The 20,356-nt window shown below is 40.4% G+C and overlaps 1 protein-coding gene across 3 annotated transcripts; it reads left to right on the top strand.

Moving 5' to 3' along the window:
- Nucleotides 1-3,496: 3,496 nt before the first annotated feature.
- MCUR1 (mitochondrial calcium uniporter regulator 1) lies at nucleotides 3,497-20,119 on the top strand. 3 transcript variants are annotated; one of them, XM_069008029.1, is made up of 9 exons: nucleotides 3,497-3,740; nucleotides 5,135-5,248; nucleotides 6,705-6,808; nucleotides 8,908-9,009; nucleotides 10,694-10,735; nucleotides 12,455-12,526; nucleotides 16,018-16,071; nucleotides 17,225-17,339; nucleotides 18,659-20,119. In XM_069008029.1, exons 1-9 carry the CDS (start codon nucleotides 3,512-3,514, stop codon nucleotides 18,712-18,714), a joined length of 888 nt encoding a protein of 295 aa, XP_068864130.1. In that variant the 5' UTR covers nucleotides 3,497-3,511; the 3' UTR covers nucleotides 18,715-20,119. The 3 variants fall into 3 exon arrangements, with proteins under 3 accessions (XP_068864130.1, XP_068864133.1, XP_068864132.1); XM_069008031.1 differs by having other exon boundaries at nucleotides 3,667-4,092; XM_069008032.1 differs by lacking the exon at nucleotides 16,018-16,071.
- Nucleotides 20,120-20,356: the final 237 nt, after the last annotated feature.

Here is a 20,356-nt window from a genome sequence, read left to right as displayed (position 1 = left end):
ACCAGTAATGTTCTTTCACATAAACAGTAGCTCTTTTTTCTTTTTTTTTTTCCTATTTTTACTCTTCCATTTTGCTTACAGATGGAAACAAGAACCCCTCTCAAGTTTTGTTTTGCTTAGTTAAACAAGCCAGTTTCTTTTTAATCACCTGCTTCACTCCCCTTTATTATCCTGTTTACACAAGGGTCTCAATTTGAATATGGATTCATCTTTACTATACTGAAGTGACCAGAATGGTATTTCATACTTGAAATTACATTATACTCAAGGGTCAATGAAACTTGCCAGGTGAACCACTGAAAATATCCTACTTGATACACCTTGGGGTTACATGTGCTTTCCTTGCAGCCATAGCACATTGGTGGGTCAACTAATATGTCCCAGAGCTCACTTTACCCTCCTTCAGTTTTCACTTAAAAGTACAGAAGATGTTGTAATTAGTCCTTATTTTGCACTTTGCATTACTTTGCCATTTCTGTTACCCTAGTTTTTAAGGTCATTCACCACTTCTTCTTTCTCTGCAGATCTCACTTTTACAACCAAGGGGGTTGTAACTTCATAGATCAGTGAATGCTGTGTGCCTGCAGGGATGAAGTTTTCAGGACACGAAGCATTTGCTTCATTTATAGTCTTTAAGCAGGGTCTATCAACTTTCAAGGGGTAATGCATAGATTAAAGCCAAGCATTAAGCAACTTAGAATCATGAAATAGCAGAAAGTTTTTGTCCTGTCCTCTCCTGGCTTGCAACTGCACTGTTGATGCCTTTTCATGCAGAAACTAGTCCCCAGTGCCCAGTAGCCCCAGAAGCTACTGTACCCTACTGAAGATGCCTCCAGAACTCAGTGAATCTAACTGCTAATTAGTACACAACAATCTTCAACATGGAGAAAACGATCAAAAATGGGATATGGAAGATCATAGAATCATGGAATGGCTTAGGTTGGAAGTCTTGGGGTGACATTATGATGTGTATCCCATATCGCTGCCTATGCCCAGAAATTAATTTCTGTGCCTTTCTATGCCTCTAAACTGAGCCTGAGAGGGGGAAGGAAAAAACTGAGCAAAACTTTTTCAAAGCAGTTTGCAGCTTGTTCAAGGTCACACACAGATAGCAATTTGTTTCCAGCTGTGGCAGGGGAGGGAGGAAGCACCCGGCTTGCTGCTCCTGGGACAGTTGTTTTTTGGACAGTGGTTCAGCTGCTTTGTTTGCCGGAGAGAGACTGAGAGCTGAATTTTTCCTTCCCTGGAATTTTGGATTTTTCCCCTTTTCTACTGGACTGCTTGATTGCTTTAACATCAGAGCACATTGGGAGGACTTTCCACCATGCACAGAGGGCCTGGCCCTGGGCCAAGCCCCAGGTCCGAGGAGACCAAAGGGAGGACTCTAACATTTTCCCAGGTTTTTCCTCCACAGCGAGAGATTTTATTATTTAGCATTATTTTCCTTTTCTCGTGGGTTTGTTAAATAAATAGTTTTATCTCCTTCACTTTCCTTCGAGGAAAATTTATTTTTCCCGAACCTGGTGGGGGAAGGGTGGTTGTGCCTTCTCTCAGAGGATATATTTCTAAATTTGGCCAAACCGGAGCAGGACCTTAAAGACCATCTAGTTTCAGCTCCCCTGCCATGGGCAGGGACACCTTCCATTAGATCAGGTTGCTCAAAGCTCCATCCAACATGGCCTTGAGCACTTCCAGGGATGGGGCATCCACAGCCTCTCTAAACAACCTGTCCCAGTGTTTCACTACCCTCTCAGTAAAGAATTTCCTACTAGTATCTAATCTAAACCAACTGTCTTTCAAGTTTAAAGCCAGTCCCCCCTGTCCTGCCACTACATGCCCTCGTAATTAGAGTCTCCCCATCTTTCCTGTAGGCCCCCTTTAGGTACTGGAAGCTACTACAAGCTCTCCCTGGAGCCCTCTCTTCTTCAGGGTGAACAGTCCCAGTTCTTTCAGCCTGTTCTCCTGTAGAAGAGGTTCTCCAGCCCTTTGATTATGTTCATGACCCTGCTCTGGACTCACTCCAGCAGGTCCATGTCCTTCATCTGTTGGGGACCACTTAGGTGGACACACTACTCCAGGTGGGGTTCCACAAGACCTGACCAGAGGGAGAGAATCACCTCCCTCAACCTGGCGACATGACACTGGAAAGGGAAAAAAAATGAAAATCTTGATCTCTGACACAAAGATAGAAATTCTTTTGCCCTAGGAGATCTCTGTAGCTCGTGGTAGTGCCTTTGCTTTCATTATAGAAGATGAAAAGGGGCACTGTGTGATAGCCAGCATGTGTGGGTGCATTTGACCCTGAATGGGCTGGCTCGGTTTGCAGTCGGAACCTCCATCTGTACAGCACCTCTTACACACATTATCTGCCTCCTGTCCAGGCACAAAAAACAAACTGCAAAATGCAAACTGGCAGATGATATAAAAGAAGATACTTCAGTAGTCATAGTTTTTGCCTTTCAATTGCCATAGCAAGTGCAGGGCTTTGAAAGGGATCATTGAAGAAAGTATCAAAGAAAATACACTGCACCCGTTTCTGAATCATCCATAGAATGAAAAGACAACTGCCTGCAGACTCACAAATCTCAGCAATTAGTGCCGTGCTACTGCCAAGCAGTGTGCATGGAACAACCAAGCAGATGCAGTGAACATTAGGCATATTTCTACTTTTACTTACAATGAAAACAAACATGGCTGTGAGAGTCAGCCCACTGATGTCCCTGACCATCAACAGTGCAAGTGGTTTGAGAAATGGCTGTTCATGCAGTCTGCAAGTATAATAATATCACTCTGGTACACTGAAGTAATATTTATAATTTATTCTGTAAAAGCATCAATGGCTTCCACTGTTCTGCTTTATCACCACAGCAGCTGGAGGCAGGTGCTGCTAAAGGCTTGCTGGCCTTGTGCACATGCAGTCTCAGCTGCAGTGACACTGCCATGAGCCACGGTGGGTCACCTACCTTTACGTTTATATAGATACACCTAAATGAAGCCATCTTCATACTGATTTGCTGTAATTATTGAGTCTAGCAGGAAGAAGAAAAGGTGCTGCATGCTTTCTTCTGTGAGCTTGTATCTAACAGAAAAAGTATCAACTTGCCCTGAAATAAGTGCTACCTGGAGAAAATGGCAGTGGGATGAACCGACCTCTTCTCCTACTAATTTCCTACAAATATTGTGTCTTAACAACAGCACATAAGGAAAAAAACTTGTTTTCCTGTATTTCCCAGAAACCTCCATTTTTGGCAGAACGAAACACACAGCACAGTTGACCCACTCTAGTGCTTAGGGCACCTGTTCAATGGTTAAGGCCCCAGACCCACGCAGTTGTCCACCCCTCCGCATTACTTACTTCAAGCCCCGAAATCTCAGTTCTACTGCACAGCGACAAGTTTTGTCTGAAATTGTTTGTCTGGTTTAGTAGTTATGGGGCTACAGTGGCCGCGCTGCACTGACGGTGCAGCAGAACTAGATGATCTCAAAGGTCTCTTGCAGCCTTGACGATGCTATGACCCCACGATTTTCCGATTCCATGACCGGGGGACTGCCCATCTCCACCGGATCGAGCCCGCCCCGCCCTCGCAAGCACCGCCTCGCAGAAACCCGGGCCCGCCCGCGCCGCTCTTCTCGCCGCGGCTGCCGCGTGAGCCGTAGAATCAATCGCCGTCGCTGGCGGCGTCACCTGCCGTGTTCGGCTGCGTCCCGGAGGCGGAAGCGGGACGGCGCCTGTGGCGGAAGTGAGACGCCGGGGCGGCGTGTGCTCGGCGATGGTATCCCAATAGTGGCGACGGCGGCAGCGGCAGCGGTTTCCCTGCTTCCCCTCCCCTTTTCCGCCGTCGGGACCGGGTGGCGTGGCCATGGCCGGGGCCCAGGCGGCCGCGAGCGGCGGGGGACGGGCGCTGCTGTTGCTGCTGTTGCGGCCGCGGCCGCGCGGCTCGGACGGCGCCTCACGTGACGGCCGCGCGCCCGCGTCCCCCGCGCGCCGCTGCCTCGGCGACTGGCGGTGCCCGCCCGCAGCGCAGCCGGGCCCCGGCGGCGGCGCCGTGTGGGGAAGGGGCGGCGGGAACCGGCGGCACCGCGGGGAGCGGGGTGAGCCTCTGGGAATGGAGTGTCCTGACAGCACAGAGAGCTCGGGCAGTGGGCGTGGAGAAGGGTCTGAAGCGCAGGTCCCATGCGGAGCAGCTGAGGGAGTTGGGGCTGTTTAGTCTGGAGGAAAGGAGGCTCAGGGGGGACCTTATAGAGGGTAGCAAAGGGCAGGTCGGCCTCTTCAAGACAACCCGCGACAGGGTAAGAGGACATAGCCTCAAGCTGCGCCAGGGGCGGTTTAGGTTGGACATTAGGAAGAATATCTTCACAGAAAAGGTGACTGGACTCTGGAATGGGCTGCCCAGGGAGGCGGTGGAGTCACCGTCCGCAGAGGTGTTTAAGGAAAGACTGGACGTGGCACTCAGTGCCATGGTCTGGTTGACAAGGGGCTGTTTGCTCGTAGGTTGGACTCGATGATCGCAAGGGTCTTTCCAAGCTAATTGATTCTCAGATTCTGCCTCTTGGCGACTCACCTCATGCCCCACCTCACGTTAATTCTGTCAGGGTGCTTTATACACTACATATTCCAGTGGAAAAAACGCACTGTCTTATATCGGCATTCAGTGTTGAAAGGTCTTTCTGCAAAAACAGTAAATGGCAAATCGTGAGCGATTACTTTTTTTTCTAAATGGCGAGTGATGAAGGTTCACTTCTTTAACAAAGAAGGGACAGAGCGTGTGGATTTAGCCCTCACAGCTTTGAAGTGCTCACAAGTCCCACCTGCTGAGATGATTCCAGTAAAGGAACCAGATGCAGGACCCTGTCACTTGGTGGGATTTTTCCCAGAACATTGTATTCATGGAGAGCATCTTGTAAGGGCAGCAGTAGTGCAGTGTCCTGTTTTCTAGCTCTTGCACATAGAATTTATTGGTCAAATGTCTTTTCACTTCCAAGCAGGCTGTGTGGTAATCTCAACACAAAGTACTTTGTCATAAGTGAAAAACATTCCAGGTAGTAGGGAAACTCCTCGAAAGCAAACATGTTGATAAAATAGTCTTAAGAAATAACTTTGATTTTGTTTATCTTTTTTTTTTTCTTTTTCCAGATGTAAGCATCTCTGTGTCGTCATCTTTACAAAGCAAAGAGAATATTTCCTTACTGGGAAATAGGAGGCTTTATTTTGACACTCATGCGCTGGTATGCCTCTTGGAAGCAAATGGTAATTTGTTTGAACCAAGTAGCTACTTCTAGTGTCTTTCATGAGTGGTTTTTTAGTTTACAGAGTTTGTTACTTTTCCTTGACATGTAGTGTTATACCTTGGTTTTGATGGATTTTTTGGGGCTTATCTATATACTAGGTAAGGACATAAAGGGTTTTCTTTGGCTTCAAAAAGGAAACAGTGAGCCTATATAGCTTTGTTTGGACTTATTTATTACCCTATTGGTAGTTACAAATGCTAAGAAAAAAATGAAATTTTAAGAACTGAGAGCAAAAAACTCCAGAGTTTTCAAGACAGTGGTTTAAAATGTATTAATTGGATTCCTTCGTATGTAGTATATTGCACCTTGAATATGCATCAACGTGTTACAATCAGATGGAATACAGGCTACTTTGTACAGTGCAGCTTTTAGGATAGAGCATAGGATTCTCTATAAAACAGTATTATGCTAAAACATAGATAGGGGAATAGATTAGTTTGGATTCAATGCTGAGGTGGGAGAGGTACCCAAAAGTGAAGCTCAGTATCCGGAAGAGTCTTGTAACAGCTCTCCATTCCTAAAACAGAGAGGTCCTAGTCCCCTTCCCCCTGCCACATGGTTTCTTCTTTTTCCATGTGCCAGGAACTTCTTAGGAAACTCTCCAACCCTTCTGCTTGGTTGATATTCTGAGACACTAACTTAATGAGCTGCTGGCTCAGTTGAGTGAGCACAGGTCAGAGTGTCAGGAGGAGGGATAAGTGGAGAGGGAGCCTTTGCTGGTAGTAAACTTTTATATCAGCTCAGCTGTTGAAAGTGACTTGCTCTCAGCTGTGCTTGCTGATGCTGAACTGCTGGTTAGTTTGAAATAATCATGCTTTTGCAAGTGTTTCTTTTCATAATGATTAACTCTTGTTCGTGACATTTTTACTCCTACATTTTGAGGGTGGAAAAGATGAAGGTATTTTTAGGGACAGTGTTTTACTATAGTTTCCAGTACATTCAGTTTAAAAAGTTTCTGATAAGCACTCAGAAGCTGGCAGACCTAAAATTAGGGCAGTTGGCTTTGTTTTTAGTTGTTGAGTTTTGTACATCTTCAGTGGTACTGAAGTTTTATAGTATAATGAAGTAAGTATCTGCTTTTCAGAGTCAGAATTCTTGCTTGCTCGTGGAGGTAACCACATGTGAGAGGTGACATTCCACAGTAACTCTAGAAAACTCCCTGTTTATCCTTCTGATAGTATAATAGTGCTGCACTACGGAAGCAGTCATCCTATGTCACAGACTTAGTTTTGGGGTGGGGAAGCTTGGAGGTACTGACTGTGTTCTTTTGTTAGTGGTGGATCAAGAGGTCTGTGTTTTATTATCTTTCATAACCGACATTTGTTGTAGTTTGGTGCTGCATATCAGCAAGTGGCGTTTCTGTAAACTGTCCAGATTTGGATCTCTCTCTGAATGTCGCATTTTGTTTCGCTTAGGGTTCACTACTCAGCAGTCGGAGGTCATTGTATCTGCATTAGTGAAAATCATGAACACCAACCTGGATATGATTTACAAGGACATGGTCACCAAAGTACAGCAGGTTAGATCAGAGGCAGTGGTGGGGTTAAAAGTAAATTAAAACCTTGTATGCCTGCTAATGAAATATGTGTTGCTGTTTGTTGCTGTTGGACACTGCATTTCAAAAGTTTGAAGGTGAAGAGCAAACATTCCTCTGTATCTATTGACTGGTTAATTTTGTCTTGAGTTTATCAGATAGTTACCAAAGTGTTGTGACGGACCTTGAGATTTTAGTACTGTGGGTTGGTATGGAAACCACAAGTAGTTTTTTAGTTTCAACCTTACAGTAACATGACACAGAGTTACTGAGAAGGCTTAGGCAGGCATAAGAGGTATTCAATGCATGGATTTTAATTTCTACATGTATTCTTTTGTAGCCTTGTAACAAGGAAGTACAGATCCACTCAGTTATTTACCGCCCTGTTATGTGGGACTTTTTTGTTTATCTCTATGTCTCACAGTGACATTTTGTTGTATTAGAATCGAGCTGAAGTACAACCGCTGGGGCTGCTCTGTGAGCCTGGGGTTCAAAGTCCCAGGTCACCTTCTGAACACTGTTTCATAGTAAGAAGGCTGCTGTTTTGAGACATGAGAAAACAGCAGCTGCTGTGTCTGTAGTATAATAGTCTTGGCAGAAGGGTATCTCATTAAAAAGTGGAATACTGCAAAGGTGGATTTTGTGCCACTTTCCATCTAGGGAGGTTTCAGGCCATCCTTACTAGCATTTAGATTGTAGGCAGACCAGATGTGGGAGTCCTTCATCCTCTTGTGCTGAATTTGTTCCACAGTCCCTCAGAGAATGCCATGTCAAAGGGTCCTTTTCTCCCATGGTTAGCTGTATTTTACAATAAGCAGTCTCAGCCTCCTTCTGTGCCTAGCTTTTTTTAATGAATGTTGCTTTGTGTTGAGTTTAATGTTGCTACTGATAGTGGATGTTTTCTGAGACTGTTAGATTTGACCCTCAGGTGACTTTCTGCCATTAAGATGCAATGTGTAGGTTTGTATGGCAGCTCAGGAAGTGTGTGTGCCATCAACACTGGGCCACATGATAAATCTGTACTTCCTATAGTCTTTGCACAAGGGCTTCTGCAGAAAGAGAACAGAGAATTGGAAGAAAGATACGTAATGTTGTGGAAGAGCTATTATCAAAGTGTTGCCTTGGTTAGATAAAACCTTAGGGTAAAACAGATATACATGTATGTGTATGTATAGACATGAAGAGGAGAAAGAATATGGAAGATTCTGGTCTCTGTTTGCTGAGTCCACTGAGGAGAAGAGAGAACAAGAGCAATCTGGAGACACTGAGGAGTAAGAAAAGAGGTGTCCATGCAGTACTCTTTCTGTAGACTTTTTGTAATGTGTCCAGACTACTGACCCATTTTTTTTTAGTCTTGTGGTCAGGTAGCCTGGAGAGGCATCTTTAGATGCTACTTCAAAATAAAATGCTGCAAGGTAGAATAGCATTTTGTGACAAAACTGAAGTTAGGGTGCTGTGTCAGGTTTATAGGGTCTTAGTCCAGAACCAAAAGCAAGGGACTACTTACTGGAGGAAGATCTTTAGTAGAGCAGGCAGTTCCTATTTGCACGTGTGGTAGTGTAGGACCTAGAACAATGCCTACAGACTTTTCCATTCTTGAAAGTTGCAGAGAATTCTTGTTTGTCTTCTGTCAGTTCAGTGTAATGGACCTAGAAGAGCAAATCAAAGCGTCAGTGTGGGATTCTGAATAGTGAGGCAGAGTGACTTCCTTGCCGGGAGAGGCAAAAAAGGAGGTAATTACAGAAGAGTATGGTTGCACTGAGGAATTTTGGATTGAAGGCCAGCTTTCCTCATTTGGCTCAGAGACAGCTGAGCCAAAAGCAAATGTTTCCTAGGCTAATAATTGAATTATTCTGATCTGTGTTAGCACTGCCAATTTTGTCAGACATTACCAACGTTTGAGCCTAACTTGCTTATTTTGTCGCTGTCACTCTATCTTGCTTTCTGAAACTTGGATAATCAATCTGAAATTGCTGAATTAAAAATTTCAGGGTACCAAAATAGTCTTTCATATTTGTAGGCACAGATGAGAAAAAGCATTATAGTTGTGATATGTTCTGAGATTCTTCTTCCATCTTTTAAAGGAAATTGCACTTCAGCAAGTAATGTCCCATATTGGTGGTGTGAAAAAGGACATGATTATTTTGGAAAAAAGTGAATTTTCAGCACTTCGCTCAGAAAACGAGGTAAAAGTCACTGTCTTGGAAAGTGCTACTCTAGAACTTGCCTTTGTTTTTTTTTTTTTCTAATGATGTAGAAAAGCATCTTGTACCTAAGGAGATGACTGGAGCTGGGATGGTTTGGTGGCCATTCACTAGTGGGGTCCCTCAGCGGTCTGTGCTGGGGCCAGTTCTGTTCAATATTTTTATTGATGACACGGATGAGGGTACTGAGTCTTTCATTAGTTAATTTGTGGATGACACTAAGCTGGGAGCGTGTGTCAATCTGCTGGAAGGTAGGAGAGCTCTGCAGAGGGACCTGGAATGGTTGGATGGGTGGGCAGAGTCCAATAGGATGAAGTTTAGTAAGTCCAAGTGCCGAGTCCTGTGTTTTGGCCACAGTAACCCCCTGCAACATTACAGGCTGGGGGTGGTGTGGCTGGACAGTGCCCAGGTGGAAAGGGACCTGGGGGTATTGGTCGACAGCCGATTAAACATGAGCCAGCAGTGTGCCCTGGTGGCCAAGAAGGGCAAGGGCATTCTGGCCTGTGTTAAAAACAGGGTGGCCAGCAGGACCAGGGAAATCATTCTTCCCCTGTACTTGGCACTGGTGAGGCCGCACCTTGAGTGCTGTGTCCAGTTCTGCGCCCCTGAGTTCAGGAAGGACATTGAGACGCTTGAACGCGTCCAGAGGAGGGTGACAAGGTTGGTGAGGAACTTGGAACACAAGCCCTATGAGGAACGACTGAGGAAGCTGGGGTTGTTTAGCCTGGAGAAAAGGAGACTCAGAGGTGACCTTATCACTCTCTATAACTTCCTGAAAGGTGGTTGTAGTCAGGTGGGGGGTGGTCTCTTTCTCCAGGCAGCAGCTGATAGAACAAGAGGACACAGTCTTAAGCTGCGCCAAGGGAAATAGAGGTTGGATATTAGGAAAAAGTTTTTCATGGAAAGAGTGGTGAAGTACTGGAATTGTCTGCCCAGGGAGGTGGTGGAATCACCATCCCTGGATGGGTTTAAAAAAGATCGGATGTGGCACTCAGTGCCATGGTTTAGTTGAGGTGTTAGGGCATGGGTTGGACTCGATGATCTTGGAGGTCTCTTCCAACCTGGTGATTCTGTGATTTAATGACCTTGTTGATGGTGCAGAGCAGAGGGCACCACCTTCAGCAAGTCTGCAGATGATCCAAAGCTGGGAGTAGCAGCTGATACATTAGGCAGTTGTGGTGCCATTCATGGGGATATCAACAAGCTGGGAAAATGGAATGACAGCAATCACATGAAGTTGAATAAATGGAAATGCCCAGTCTTGCCCCTGGGAATACCCTCAGGCACCAGGACAGGCTGGGGGTAACCAAAGGGAAAGCAGCTTGGCAGGAAAGGCCTGGGTGGACAGCAGGTTGACCATGAGCCAGTGATGAGTCCTTGTGGCAAAAGCAGCCAATGGCCTCCTGGGCTATATTAGGAGGGCTGCCAGTGGGACACTGCTAATTTCTGCCTTGTGCTGTTGTTTGGAAGGGCACAGTACTGAGTAAACATGCATGTGTATTCATCTATATGCATACTGAGGACATAGAATAGTGCTTGGTTTCCCTGCCTTTTCATATTATGGATTATAGTCACTGTTACTGATCATGCAAATTCAGTAGATTCAGTAGATTGTGTGGTTTTATATACAGTAATAAAGTGTACTATTTTTTTTGTACTCTCACAGAAAATAAAACTTGAACTCCAACAGATAAAGAAGCAAGTCATGGTAAGATACTGTACCAATATAATTAGAATTAACACCTGTCTAATTAGCTGGAAAAAATATGAAGTGTTACTTTCAGAATTTTATTTTCTAAGCTGTGCTTAATTGTTATGATACATGTGATACTGAAATTGCTGTTGACAGTACAGTGTGGGCTGCAGCAAAGGCACTTTCATGCATACTTCATTTATGAGGACAGGAAACTGTGACTAGTACAAGAGGTGAACCAAAATATAACTGATGATATTTTTACTTATATGTCCTTAATTTAGATTCAGAAAGTAGCTGCTGTGTCACAGTTAAGGCTGAGTGAAATTCTGCATTTAGGGCTGCCTGTACATTAAGGATGCAGCATACATTTAAAATTATAGTACTTACTAATTGTGGGAGTTTGATTGCTTGGTTTGGTGATTTTTTGTTTCTTTTTTCTCTGAAGGCTTACCTGTTACCTGTCCAGAGTTTAAAACAGTCAACAAATTTAACAATTTAAAATGGGTTTTTAAGGCCACCAAGTTTGGGACCATTATGTTTGGTCCCATTTGTTTGGGAACAAATGACCATTGCACAAAAACAGGCTCTGTGTAGAAAGCTTATTTTAAAATACATTTGGCATCTAATTTTTGAATTGTAACTTATTTTATGCCTTCAGTTGCATGTAAATGAGTTAGTGTAATCCACTGGTAGAGCATCAAGGATCTGAGTCATCTTTTCTCAAAAGCTAGATGTCTTCATAGTTTACTTTTAACTGTAAATTTAATTCTCACAAGGGCAAGTTGTTCTATGGTTGCTCATCAAAAAGACACAATGTAAATTTTCAAGGAAAAATACTTCTATTTTTTTCTTTATTAAACTGTAATGTATTTTGTTGCAATGACAACTAATCATAAACCAATTAAAGTTCAAAATTCAAGCATAGAAATTGAGTCTAATTATTGTTAATGCTAACCTAATTAGTTGGCATTGGCCTACTTGAGAAATGCTTACTTGGTTCTAGCAGTAGAATCTCCCAGAACATCAACAGTCTTTTGCTTCTCCCACATATTCATCTGATCAGCAGTTTGCTGCATGACAAACTGTCAGCTGGCTGAAATTCCTGCCAGGAGGTTGCATTAAAATGGCAGCTGTCACCGGGAAAAGCAGGAGTAGCTTAAAGCTAATGATAAAGTCAAATGCAGGTGTGTAACTTAATGGTAGTTTTAAGACGTTGGGTGTGTAAAAATGTAAATAAACGTTTCCTGACTTTTAAAATGTCTGTAGCTTTTTCTGAAAACCCTAGATGTAGTCTTTGGAAACAGATTTTCTTTTACATTGGAAGGTGAGAAACTGCTTTGAAAGTTATTTTTTGAGCATCAAGATTGCTTTGTGGAAGAAATCCAACTTACAGGTGTAGCCAGGCATGTGTTTCTAGATATCAGAGAGAGTTACAGGGTATATGAAACATGCTCTGCATTTATAGAAGGATGTGCTCTCAGTTAAGTGCTGTTCTCAGGGTTAAAAGTAATTTCTAGTTTTTGATTTTGAGATCCAATTCATACTATAGAACATCATATTTCCCAGGTGAAGAATAGAAATACTTAATACTTCTGAAAATTATATACGTTAATTGGAGAGAAGCTAAATTCATGAGATACATACATAAAGATACAATATATTTGTCTAATTCTTTCTGCTTATAGCTAAACAGAAAATCTTACCTGCTGCTTTATCAATTTTTTCCATTAGGATGAAATTACCAAAGTTCGTGCAGATAACAAGTTAAACCTAAACCTAGAGAAGAGCAGAGTAAAAGAACTGGTAAGTTTTGGTTACTTTCTTTTAGAAACATCTCAATACTGAGTAATCTCCAAATTTGGGTAAAAGCATCTTACCCAAAGAGCATTTTCATACTAACCTATTGCATCACTCAGCTTCAAGATGGTATTAGTCCAAGTTAGTCATCCTTATGCTGGTATATGCAAGGTGCCATGTTTGGGTATGTATGTTTTCCTTATTTTGATCTTGTTCTAATATCAGGATTAACATATTACACTTAAATATATTAGATATTTAATCTAATATGCTGACTAGCTGCCTAGAGGGTTTTTTGTTTTATTAGTATACCTCTTTCTCTATTTTCACACTTAATAAACATTTTAACTTAATTCAACATTTTGTTGAATCATCATTGAAAATATTTCATTTCCCTGTATCTAGTTTGTCAGGAAATACCTATTGTGGAACTAGTTGTAATTTTAATTGTAAGTTATCCTCGTTCATACTGTTTTTGAGCTTTGAAATACCTGGCAGATCTGAATTGACGTAATCTTAAATTAGGATAATGTAGATGTAAAATTAGAAGATTAACAAGTTTTTGCATTATACACAGCACTCTAAACAGAGTTCTCTTCTCATAGATTTTTTTTTCCAGTAGCTTTTATGATCTCAGTGAAATGGCATCTTCTAAATTGAAGGATCTTTTAATGACTTTTTCTGTAGTATTATTATTTCTTACTCAGTCCTTTTTCCCAGGTGCATCATAAAGATGTAATATTTATCTTCAATCCAGGCAGTAAGAACTGTTCATGTAGATATCATTTATCTTCTGTCTGTGCCCCTAGAAGTTTTTCACAGTGATTAGTTTAGGTAACAGCTGTGTTGGTGATTCAGTATAATGACTAACAGTCTGTTAGCCTGTGGTAGATGCTTGAATAAAGTACAATTTGAGCAGGTACACTTCTTGTTTAAAGGTTAATACTTCATGCTAATGTTTTAAAAAAAATCATATGAAATGTAGTCATTGTGTATTTCATAAGATTTGCAATACTTCGGGTTTACAAAACCTATATGAAACCACTGCAGCCGTGATAAATTAGGCAGCAGTGTTTTCTTGTATATTCATGTAGGATTGTGGAATCTGGACTTTTGTCTGTTGTGCAGAACACAACTTTATTTTGCCTCCCAGGAAAGGCAAACTATGCACGTCAACTTTCTCTTTAAAAAGTTGACCAACTTTGTAGTCTGTTGTGCAACTATAATTTCATAGTTTCTATGGAGACTGCTCTTCTTTTTTTTCCTCCCCCCACCCCACCATTTAATTGCCAGCTCTGCAGTGTGTGAACAGAAAAGGAAAAAGGCAGCTGAATGGGGAGCAGGTTGTAGCACATATGCTGAGTTGGAGGAAAGACATAATCCAGTATTTTCTATAGTAGGCACAGCATCATTGTTATATTTACTTCAATTGTAATGTGTCTAAGGACTGAATACCCAGCTTTCTAAGAATAAAACTCAGGATAATTGAGGGTTACTGTGCATTCTTACTAAGTTACTTTTCAGAAGAGAAATGTTCAAAGTTTTAATTGTTTTAACTTGAAGCAATAAGTAAAATGTTCTTATCCTTCATTTTTACATGGAAAAAGTGCTGAAAGAGAATTTCACTTATGTTGGCAGTCTCATGTTTCAAACTCCAAATGCTTTATCTTTTATTTTTTGTAGTTTATTATCTTACAGCTTTATTTCTCAGAGAATCCTACATTGCTTAGTGCACATCTTTTTATGCTGTGACTTATATCTTCAGTGTACAGATGTGATTTAAAAATGTGAAGTACAGTACAAAAATTTATATATATTCGTGTGTTCATGCATCACAGTGCCTCTAAGTTTGCTGTTAAAAAACTCAAGATGTATCTGAAAAAATTGAATTTTTTCTGCACTGTGAAAAAGCGGACTTCAGGCGAAATCTCCCTGTTGAATTGCAGAGGGGGAGATTTAGCCTTGTCCTTCCTTCTTTTGTTCCTATGCACTGTTTATGTTGTTGTTACAGACGTGGTGATGGCTTGCAGTAAAATGTCAATTTCACTGTCTTAAACCTAAGATTAAAATCCTTGGGTCTGACCTAGAGAGTTCTAGACACAAAACAAAACTTTAAGAAACATCCAGAAAGAAGCTTGTAGAATATAAATAATTCAGAAGATGTGTATTTAGCTAACTGCACGTATTTAAATAAAACAGACAAACTATTCCAGTCCATAAAATTATTTTAATTCTCATGGTTCTTTTGGTACTGATCAATTCATTAATGTGAGGTCCGATTCTTGCATTTCTACCCAAACATAATTTTGATTTGATTATTTTATAAATACTCTGGCATCTTGACACTTTCAAAAATGGAGATTTATATAAAATGTCTGAATTTCTTTTTTTATCCCTCTCTTCATTTTGCAGAATCTAGTTACTCTTTCATTAGTTGTAGACATGCTGTTATTTGTCTTTATGTAGTTTTCTACATTTGTAGCAGCCTGCTGTCTTTTAACTTCAACTTGAGATCAGTCAAAAGTCCAAACAGAGCTCTAGATCTTTAAGGAGTGTTTTTCAGTGCTGAGGCATTTCTGTAGATTAATCTGATTTTAATGTTAAAATGAAATAAGCTTCCAGAGTGACGGAAAAATAAGGTGACTTTCCACATGGGAATGTCAATAGGTAAGGTTATTGCTGTTTAACTCAGGATTCTGAGATGGTTGCCTGATGACCTTAGTACTCTTCACTGGAGACTGGTGCTTTATCCATTGTCTATGAATAATTTAATTGCTCCAGTAGTGGGGCAGGAACCATTATAGGTGTCAAGGTAAATCAAGCCTGTTCATGAGTCAGAAAGGTAACCTGCTTTAAAGGCATGCTTCCTTATTTTGGATTTAACTTTTCCTTGAACCCAAGTAGCCATAACTTAAAAATAAGCCACAACTTCTGGTGATCCCCAAACAAAAGGCTTCATGTGTGATACAAATGTTCTGTTTTTGACAAATACACCATGAAATGGCAGAGGTCAGAACAATTCAAATTGTGAGTGCAATACAGTGCTGGCTAAACATTTCGTTAATAGCTGAGTTTGATGTGATTTAAAAGTGTTCTCCCCTTCCTGAAGGCAGCAGATGGTTGTATCTTGGTTGTGCTTGTATGCTCAATGGATTAGTCAACTGTTCCAGAGTTACTGCGCAGAGTCATAGGTCCTTATTTTTCAGAAATGCAAATCTGCCAGCCTTTCTTCCAGCTGCTTACTAATATATACAGTTTTTGTGAAAGGTGGGTGTCTGAAGAACTTGTTGCACTTCACATTTCTGAAGTGTGCTTTTCAAAAGGACAGCAGGTACCCTACAATGCTGTCTGCCAAGTGCTGCCAGGCAGTAATCTTGTCCAGATTATGTGTTCTACGTAATTTCGAAACAGAGAAACATGCTTTTAAGTGGAAAAAAAAAAAAGGAAAAAAAGTTTAAGGACAATATCATGTTTAACTTTTTTTTCCCCTCTTCTAGTATTCACTTAATGAAAGAAAACTACTTGAAATGAGGACAGAAATAGTGGAATTGGTAAGAACTTAGTAGCTGATTATAACACAGCAAATCTTTTTGTACTTGTGTTACACCTGGTATCCTTTATGGACTTGGTGATGTCTTTATGCACTTTAACTTAAGTGTCTACAGAATAAAAATTCATATATATTGTTAGACCCTCTGCATGTATATATAAGCTGTTCAGTAGTCACTTTATTTTGAAACCTCATGCATGTAGTATTTTCTGTAAATGAAATTCCACTCATAGCGTGAAATTAATTCTTTCCGCCACGTTCAGAGAGAAACTCATTGCTAGACTGATTTGCCTTCATTTTAGAGGAGGTTTTTACCAAGCACTACTACTTCTCTTTGTTTCCTTTCTGTAGTTTAGGGAATTATCCTTATGAAGTCATCTAGCAGTAAATCATTATCTGATTCACAATGTTTCAGTAGTGCTGATCTGAAACTATCAGCAACTCAGCAGCTGTTGTTCTCAGTTTACAAGTTGGATTTTTCAGTCTCTTCTGAGTACTGATTCTATCCCATATTTTTTTAGCAGAAGTCCTGTCTTCTATCATAATCAAATTCTGAATTTGTAGCTGGTTTTGTGGTAAAACTCATTGCAAGACAAAGACGTGCTTTCCTACAACAGAAGACCAATTCTCAGTTTTTTAATGATCCATAAATCTCTCTGCTCCAGTATGATTTTGTCATGAGAGGCTCCTAGGCTTCTCAATAGCTCTTACAATTGAGCAGTGACTTTAGTCAGTGGGCTGAATGACAGATTGAAGTTAATGTTTATGCTGTTAGATTGAGATAAGAAGGCATCCAGTTCTGCCAGTTTCTAGATTACTTCCTGAGTTCACCAAATTACTCAATTCCTTGGATATAAGCAGCTAAGAAGGAACTTCTTCTCTTTGAATAAGGTCTGTGTTAGCTCAGTTGGTTAGAGCATGATGCTAATAACACCAAGGTTGTGGACTCCATCCCTGTACAGGCCATTCACTTCAGAGTTGGAGTTATCTTTGTGGATCCCTTCCAACTCAGAATATTCTGTAACTTCTGTGAGAATGCAAATTAACAGGCATTTAAGGAGGAAGCAAAAATACATCTTGAAGGGATGGGTTAAATTTCTAAATAAACTAGGAAGTGTTCAAATTGCATAATTTTTGTGGCTTTTGCTTTTTAGCATGCACAACAAGACCGAGCTCTGACCCAAACAGACAGAAAAATAGATACAGAAGTTGCGGATCTGAAAACAATGCTCGAATCACACAAACTTGATAATATTAAATACTTAGCAGGTAAGGAATCTGGGGGTTGTCTCTGATGGTGAAACTGCCAAACACTGTTAAATGTTTGGCAAACTCTCAATTGACTCTATTCATAAAGGCCCTGATTAAAAAAAAAACCAAACAAACAAACTTGAAATAGTCTTAGGCAAGATTAGCAGCCTTATTTCTGTACTTAACCCAGAAGTAGTTTTCTGTGATTCACAACTTTATTTTGCATGGGCTTATTTCAGGTTTTTGCCCTTCTTTATACTGTTAATAATAATATGTGTGAGAAATTTAAATGACTGCCTGTTAACAAGGACCAAAAAGTTCTTTTGTGCCTGACTTAATCTATGTAAGCAGCCTGCTTTGTGCCTTACTTCTTCATCCATCTGATGGAGATCTATGTGCAAAAAGGAACATTTCAGCTTTTCTGACTGTTAAAGGCCACATATTCTTTAAACTTCCATATTTACAGAAGTGCTTGGAGAAAATATTATGTATATGTGCCTACATTATTGCCCTAGGTAACTTTAATATTTTGACATTTTAGTACTGAGCGTGCAGTACTATTAAATGAGGTTTGCAGTAGAAAATGATTACTCTTCTGATTTAGATTTTCTGACTATTTTTTCATGGTGGGTTTTATCAAAAGAACAATCACATAAGCCTATTCATAGTACTATATTTCAGACAAATCCTTTAGAGAGAACCAGTAAAATAGAAAATAAAAGGTGCTCTATTAAAATGAGAGGAAATTCTTTTCCCTGCCATTCCTTCTCAAAACCAAGTTGAACTCTAAATGGAAGAAAAAATAATTGAAAATCATTTGCATTGTGTTTGAAGTACTGCTGTTGCAAATAAAGGCAAAAATATTTTGTGTGTATATCTTGAAAGGAAAATTTGATTTCATTTAAGTAGAAATTTTAAAATTGGAAAAGCCTTGTTAAAAATGGCTTCCATTTATTTGTTTGCTAAATACTTGTCTGTGATTTATTAATGCTGTTATTTATTTCCTCATTTTACATCTGTAACTTGCTATATTGATCTTTTTGGAATGGTAAGCAAGTAAAGGTTTCTTTCAGCCTTTTGATAGTTTTCCAGCATTCTCTTTTGTTTTTTTCTCTCCTTTTTATTTGTCATTTTTATACTCTTCCTACCTTGAAATGGTTTGTTCTAAATGAAAAAAACTTGATTTCTCACATGGGGGTGGGGTGGTCGTTGAACATTTAATATTGTAGTAAGAGGTGTACCTAGCTTTCTGAAGAGATGTTTTGAGAGCTATTGATTTAATGTTATTTAATGTCAATATTAATGCCATTTTCCTCCCCATCTTTATTTTCTTTCAGGTTCAGTATTTACATGCCTTACTGTAGCACTGGGATTTTATCGTTTATGGATATAACAAAACATGAATTTAAAGGGACTTCGTCTGAGTTTCTGAAAAAAAGAAGTTTTTAATCATTGCCTGGATTTTAGCCAAATCGTGGCTGTTTTATTTATTATTTTATAAAGCAGACTGTGTTGAGAATGTAACCAAAGACGTGCCTAGAAACAAACTGTGCACATACCTTGCATAGGTTGAACCTTACCTCTGACAGAAGCATTCTGCCGTTTCCCTCTGTTCTGAGCTGCAGGGCACCTGCTGCTGCCAAGTGTCCTGTATAGGCAAAGACTGGCATTCATGCCAGTCGAGTGGGCCTGCGTGCTGTAGAGAAAACCAATGGAATTGTGTTCCTTTGCCTGCTCAGACACGCTGGCCAGACTCAGTTGCATGTATTGGAAGTATTGATGATTAGTGTAAAACTGAAGCTATGCATTCTGTGGCTTGGAGGCACTCTTGTATAAGTGGAGTTTGTGCTAATTGAATCATGCTTACTTCCCTCCCTCTAACACTTGTTCATACAGTTACTATGATCAAATATTTGTTTGGCTATTTCTGTAACATAGCTATCAGCTTGTTTTCCAGATGGCTGCCCAATCAGTTGTGTTCATGAACAAGTTCTGTGTAAAGATAGCAGTGTTCACTGCTGGTTTTGTTTGTAAAGTATTTGTAGAGATTTTTGTGACTAACTTGCCTTTGGTACACATAAGTATCTGATACTCATTCCATATGCTAATTGCTAGACTTACCACTGTAACTGGAAGTTTGAAACACAGTAACATACACTAGTTAATTTGTAGTTAGTTGATACAAACTGTCTCAGGTGCTGCCTTCTTGATGCTTCTAGAAAGGAAAGAGATTTTCAATGGTGGTTATGAAGCAGGCTCTCAGGCAAGAGAACTGCAACAGTCTTCTGGGGGTTTATTGTTTCATTTTTTTAAAAATCATGTTGATTCTTCAAATGTGGAACTCTGCTAGTGATTATAATAACTGAAGCAGTAGTGGACACCTGTAAAGATGTTTAATCCAGTTCTGAACAAACTCACGTGAATCAGTAAGTGCCACTGAAAGCAGAGAAGAAGGATGTCCAGTGTATGCAGGTATCTGTCATTCTTCCACTGATGAAATGACTGCTTTAGCAGCAGAGCTGCCATCTGTGTTCCTTCAGTTAAGGGAAATTTCCCTTTCCTGCTTGCTCATAGGAGGGGCAATCAGTTTATGCACTGGTAATAAATGCTGTTAGAGCACAATAATGGCTTTGCTTAATGAGTAAAGCTTTTTGGCTACTTTGTGCCTGTACTGTAATAACTATTTAACATTTTTGTGGTTGGAAGTGCCAACTTTGATCATGTGCAAGTGCAGAGGAAGAAATGGATGCTTGTAACAATACTGGTCTGAAATAAAGAATTTTGAATATTTCATAGAATATGATGAGTTTTCATTTTAAAAGCAACTTTTTGATTTGAAAATGGTCTCTTTGGTTGAAGGTAAGTCAAGACTTGCTCATAGCAAGTCTTTTAAGCTAAGAATTCACAAAGTCAACAGCCCTTCTAAGATGCTGAAGAGGAGTAACGTAAGGAAAATTATTATTGTAGACCAACTTAACAGCCCCTCTAAATTAATGAATACTCAAGAATTCCACTCTTTTGTTTAAAAATTATTT

This window comes from Aphelocoma coerulescens, chromosome 2 (genome assembly GCF_041296385.1).
Source record: "Aphelocoma coerulescens isolate FSJ_1873_10779 chromosome 2, UR_Acoe_1.0, whole genome shotgun sequence".
NCBI classification, from domain to species: domain Eukaryota; kingdom Metazoa; phylum Chordata; class Aves; order Passeriformes; family Corvidae; genus Aphelocoma; species Aphelocoma coerulescens.
This window is presented reverse-complemented; position numbering and strand designations above follow the sequence as displayed.

What these genes read in the sequence shown, in the direction of transcription:
- MCUR1 (XM_069008031.1), top strand. Translation starts at nt 3,861, where the DNA reads ATGGCCGGGGCCCAGGCGGCCGCGAGCGGCGGGGGACGGGCGCTGCTG. An exon ending in CACTTCGCTCAGAAAACGAG is followed by an intron (nt 9,010 to 10,693) that starts GTAAAAGTCACT and finishes GTACTCTCACAG; the next exon opens with AAAATAAAACTTGAACTCCA. An exon ending in GGACAGAAATAGTGGAATTG is followed by an intron (nt 16,072 to 17,224) that starts GTAAGAACTTAG and finishes TTTGCTTTTTAG; the next exon opens with CATGCACAACAAGACCGAGC.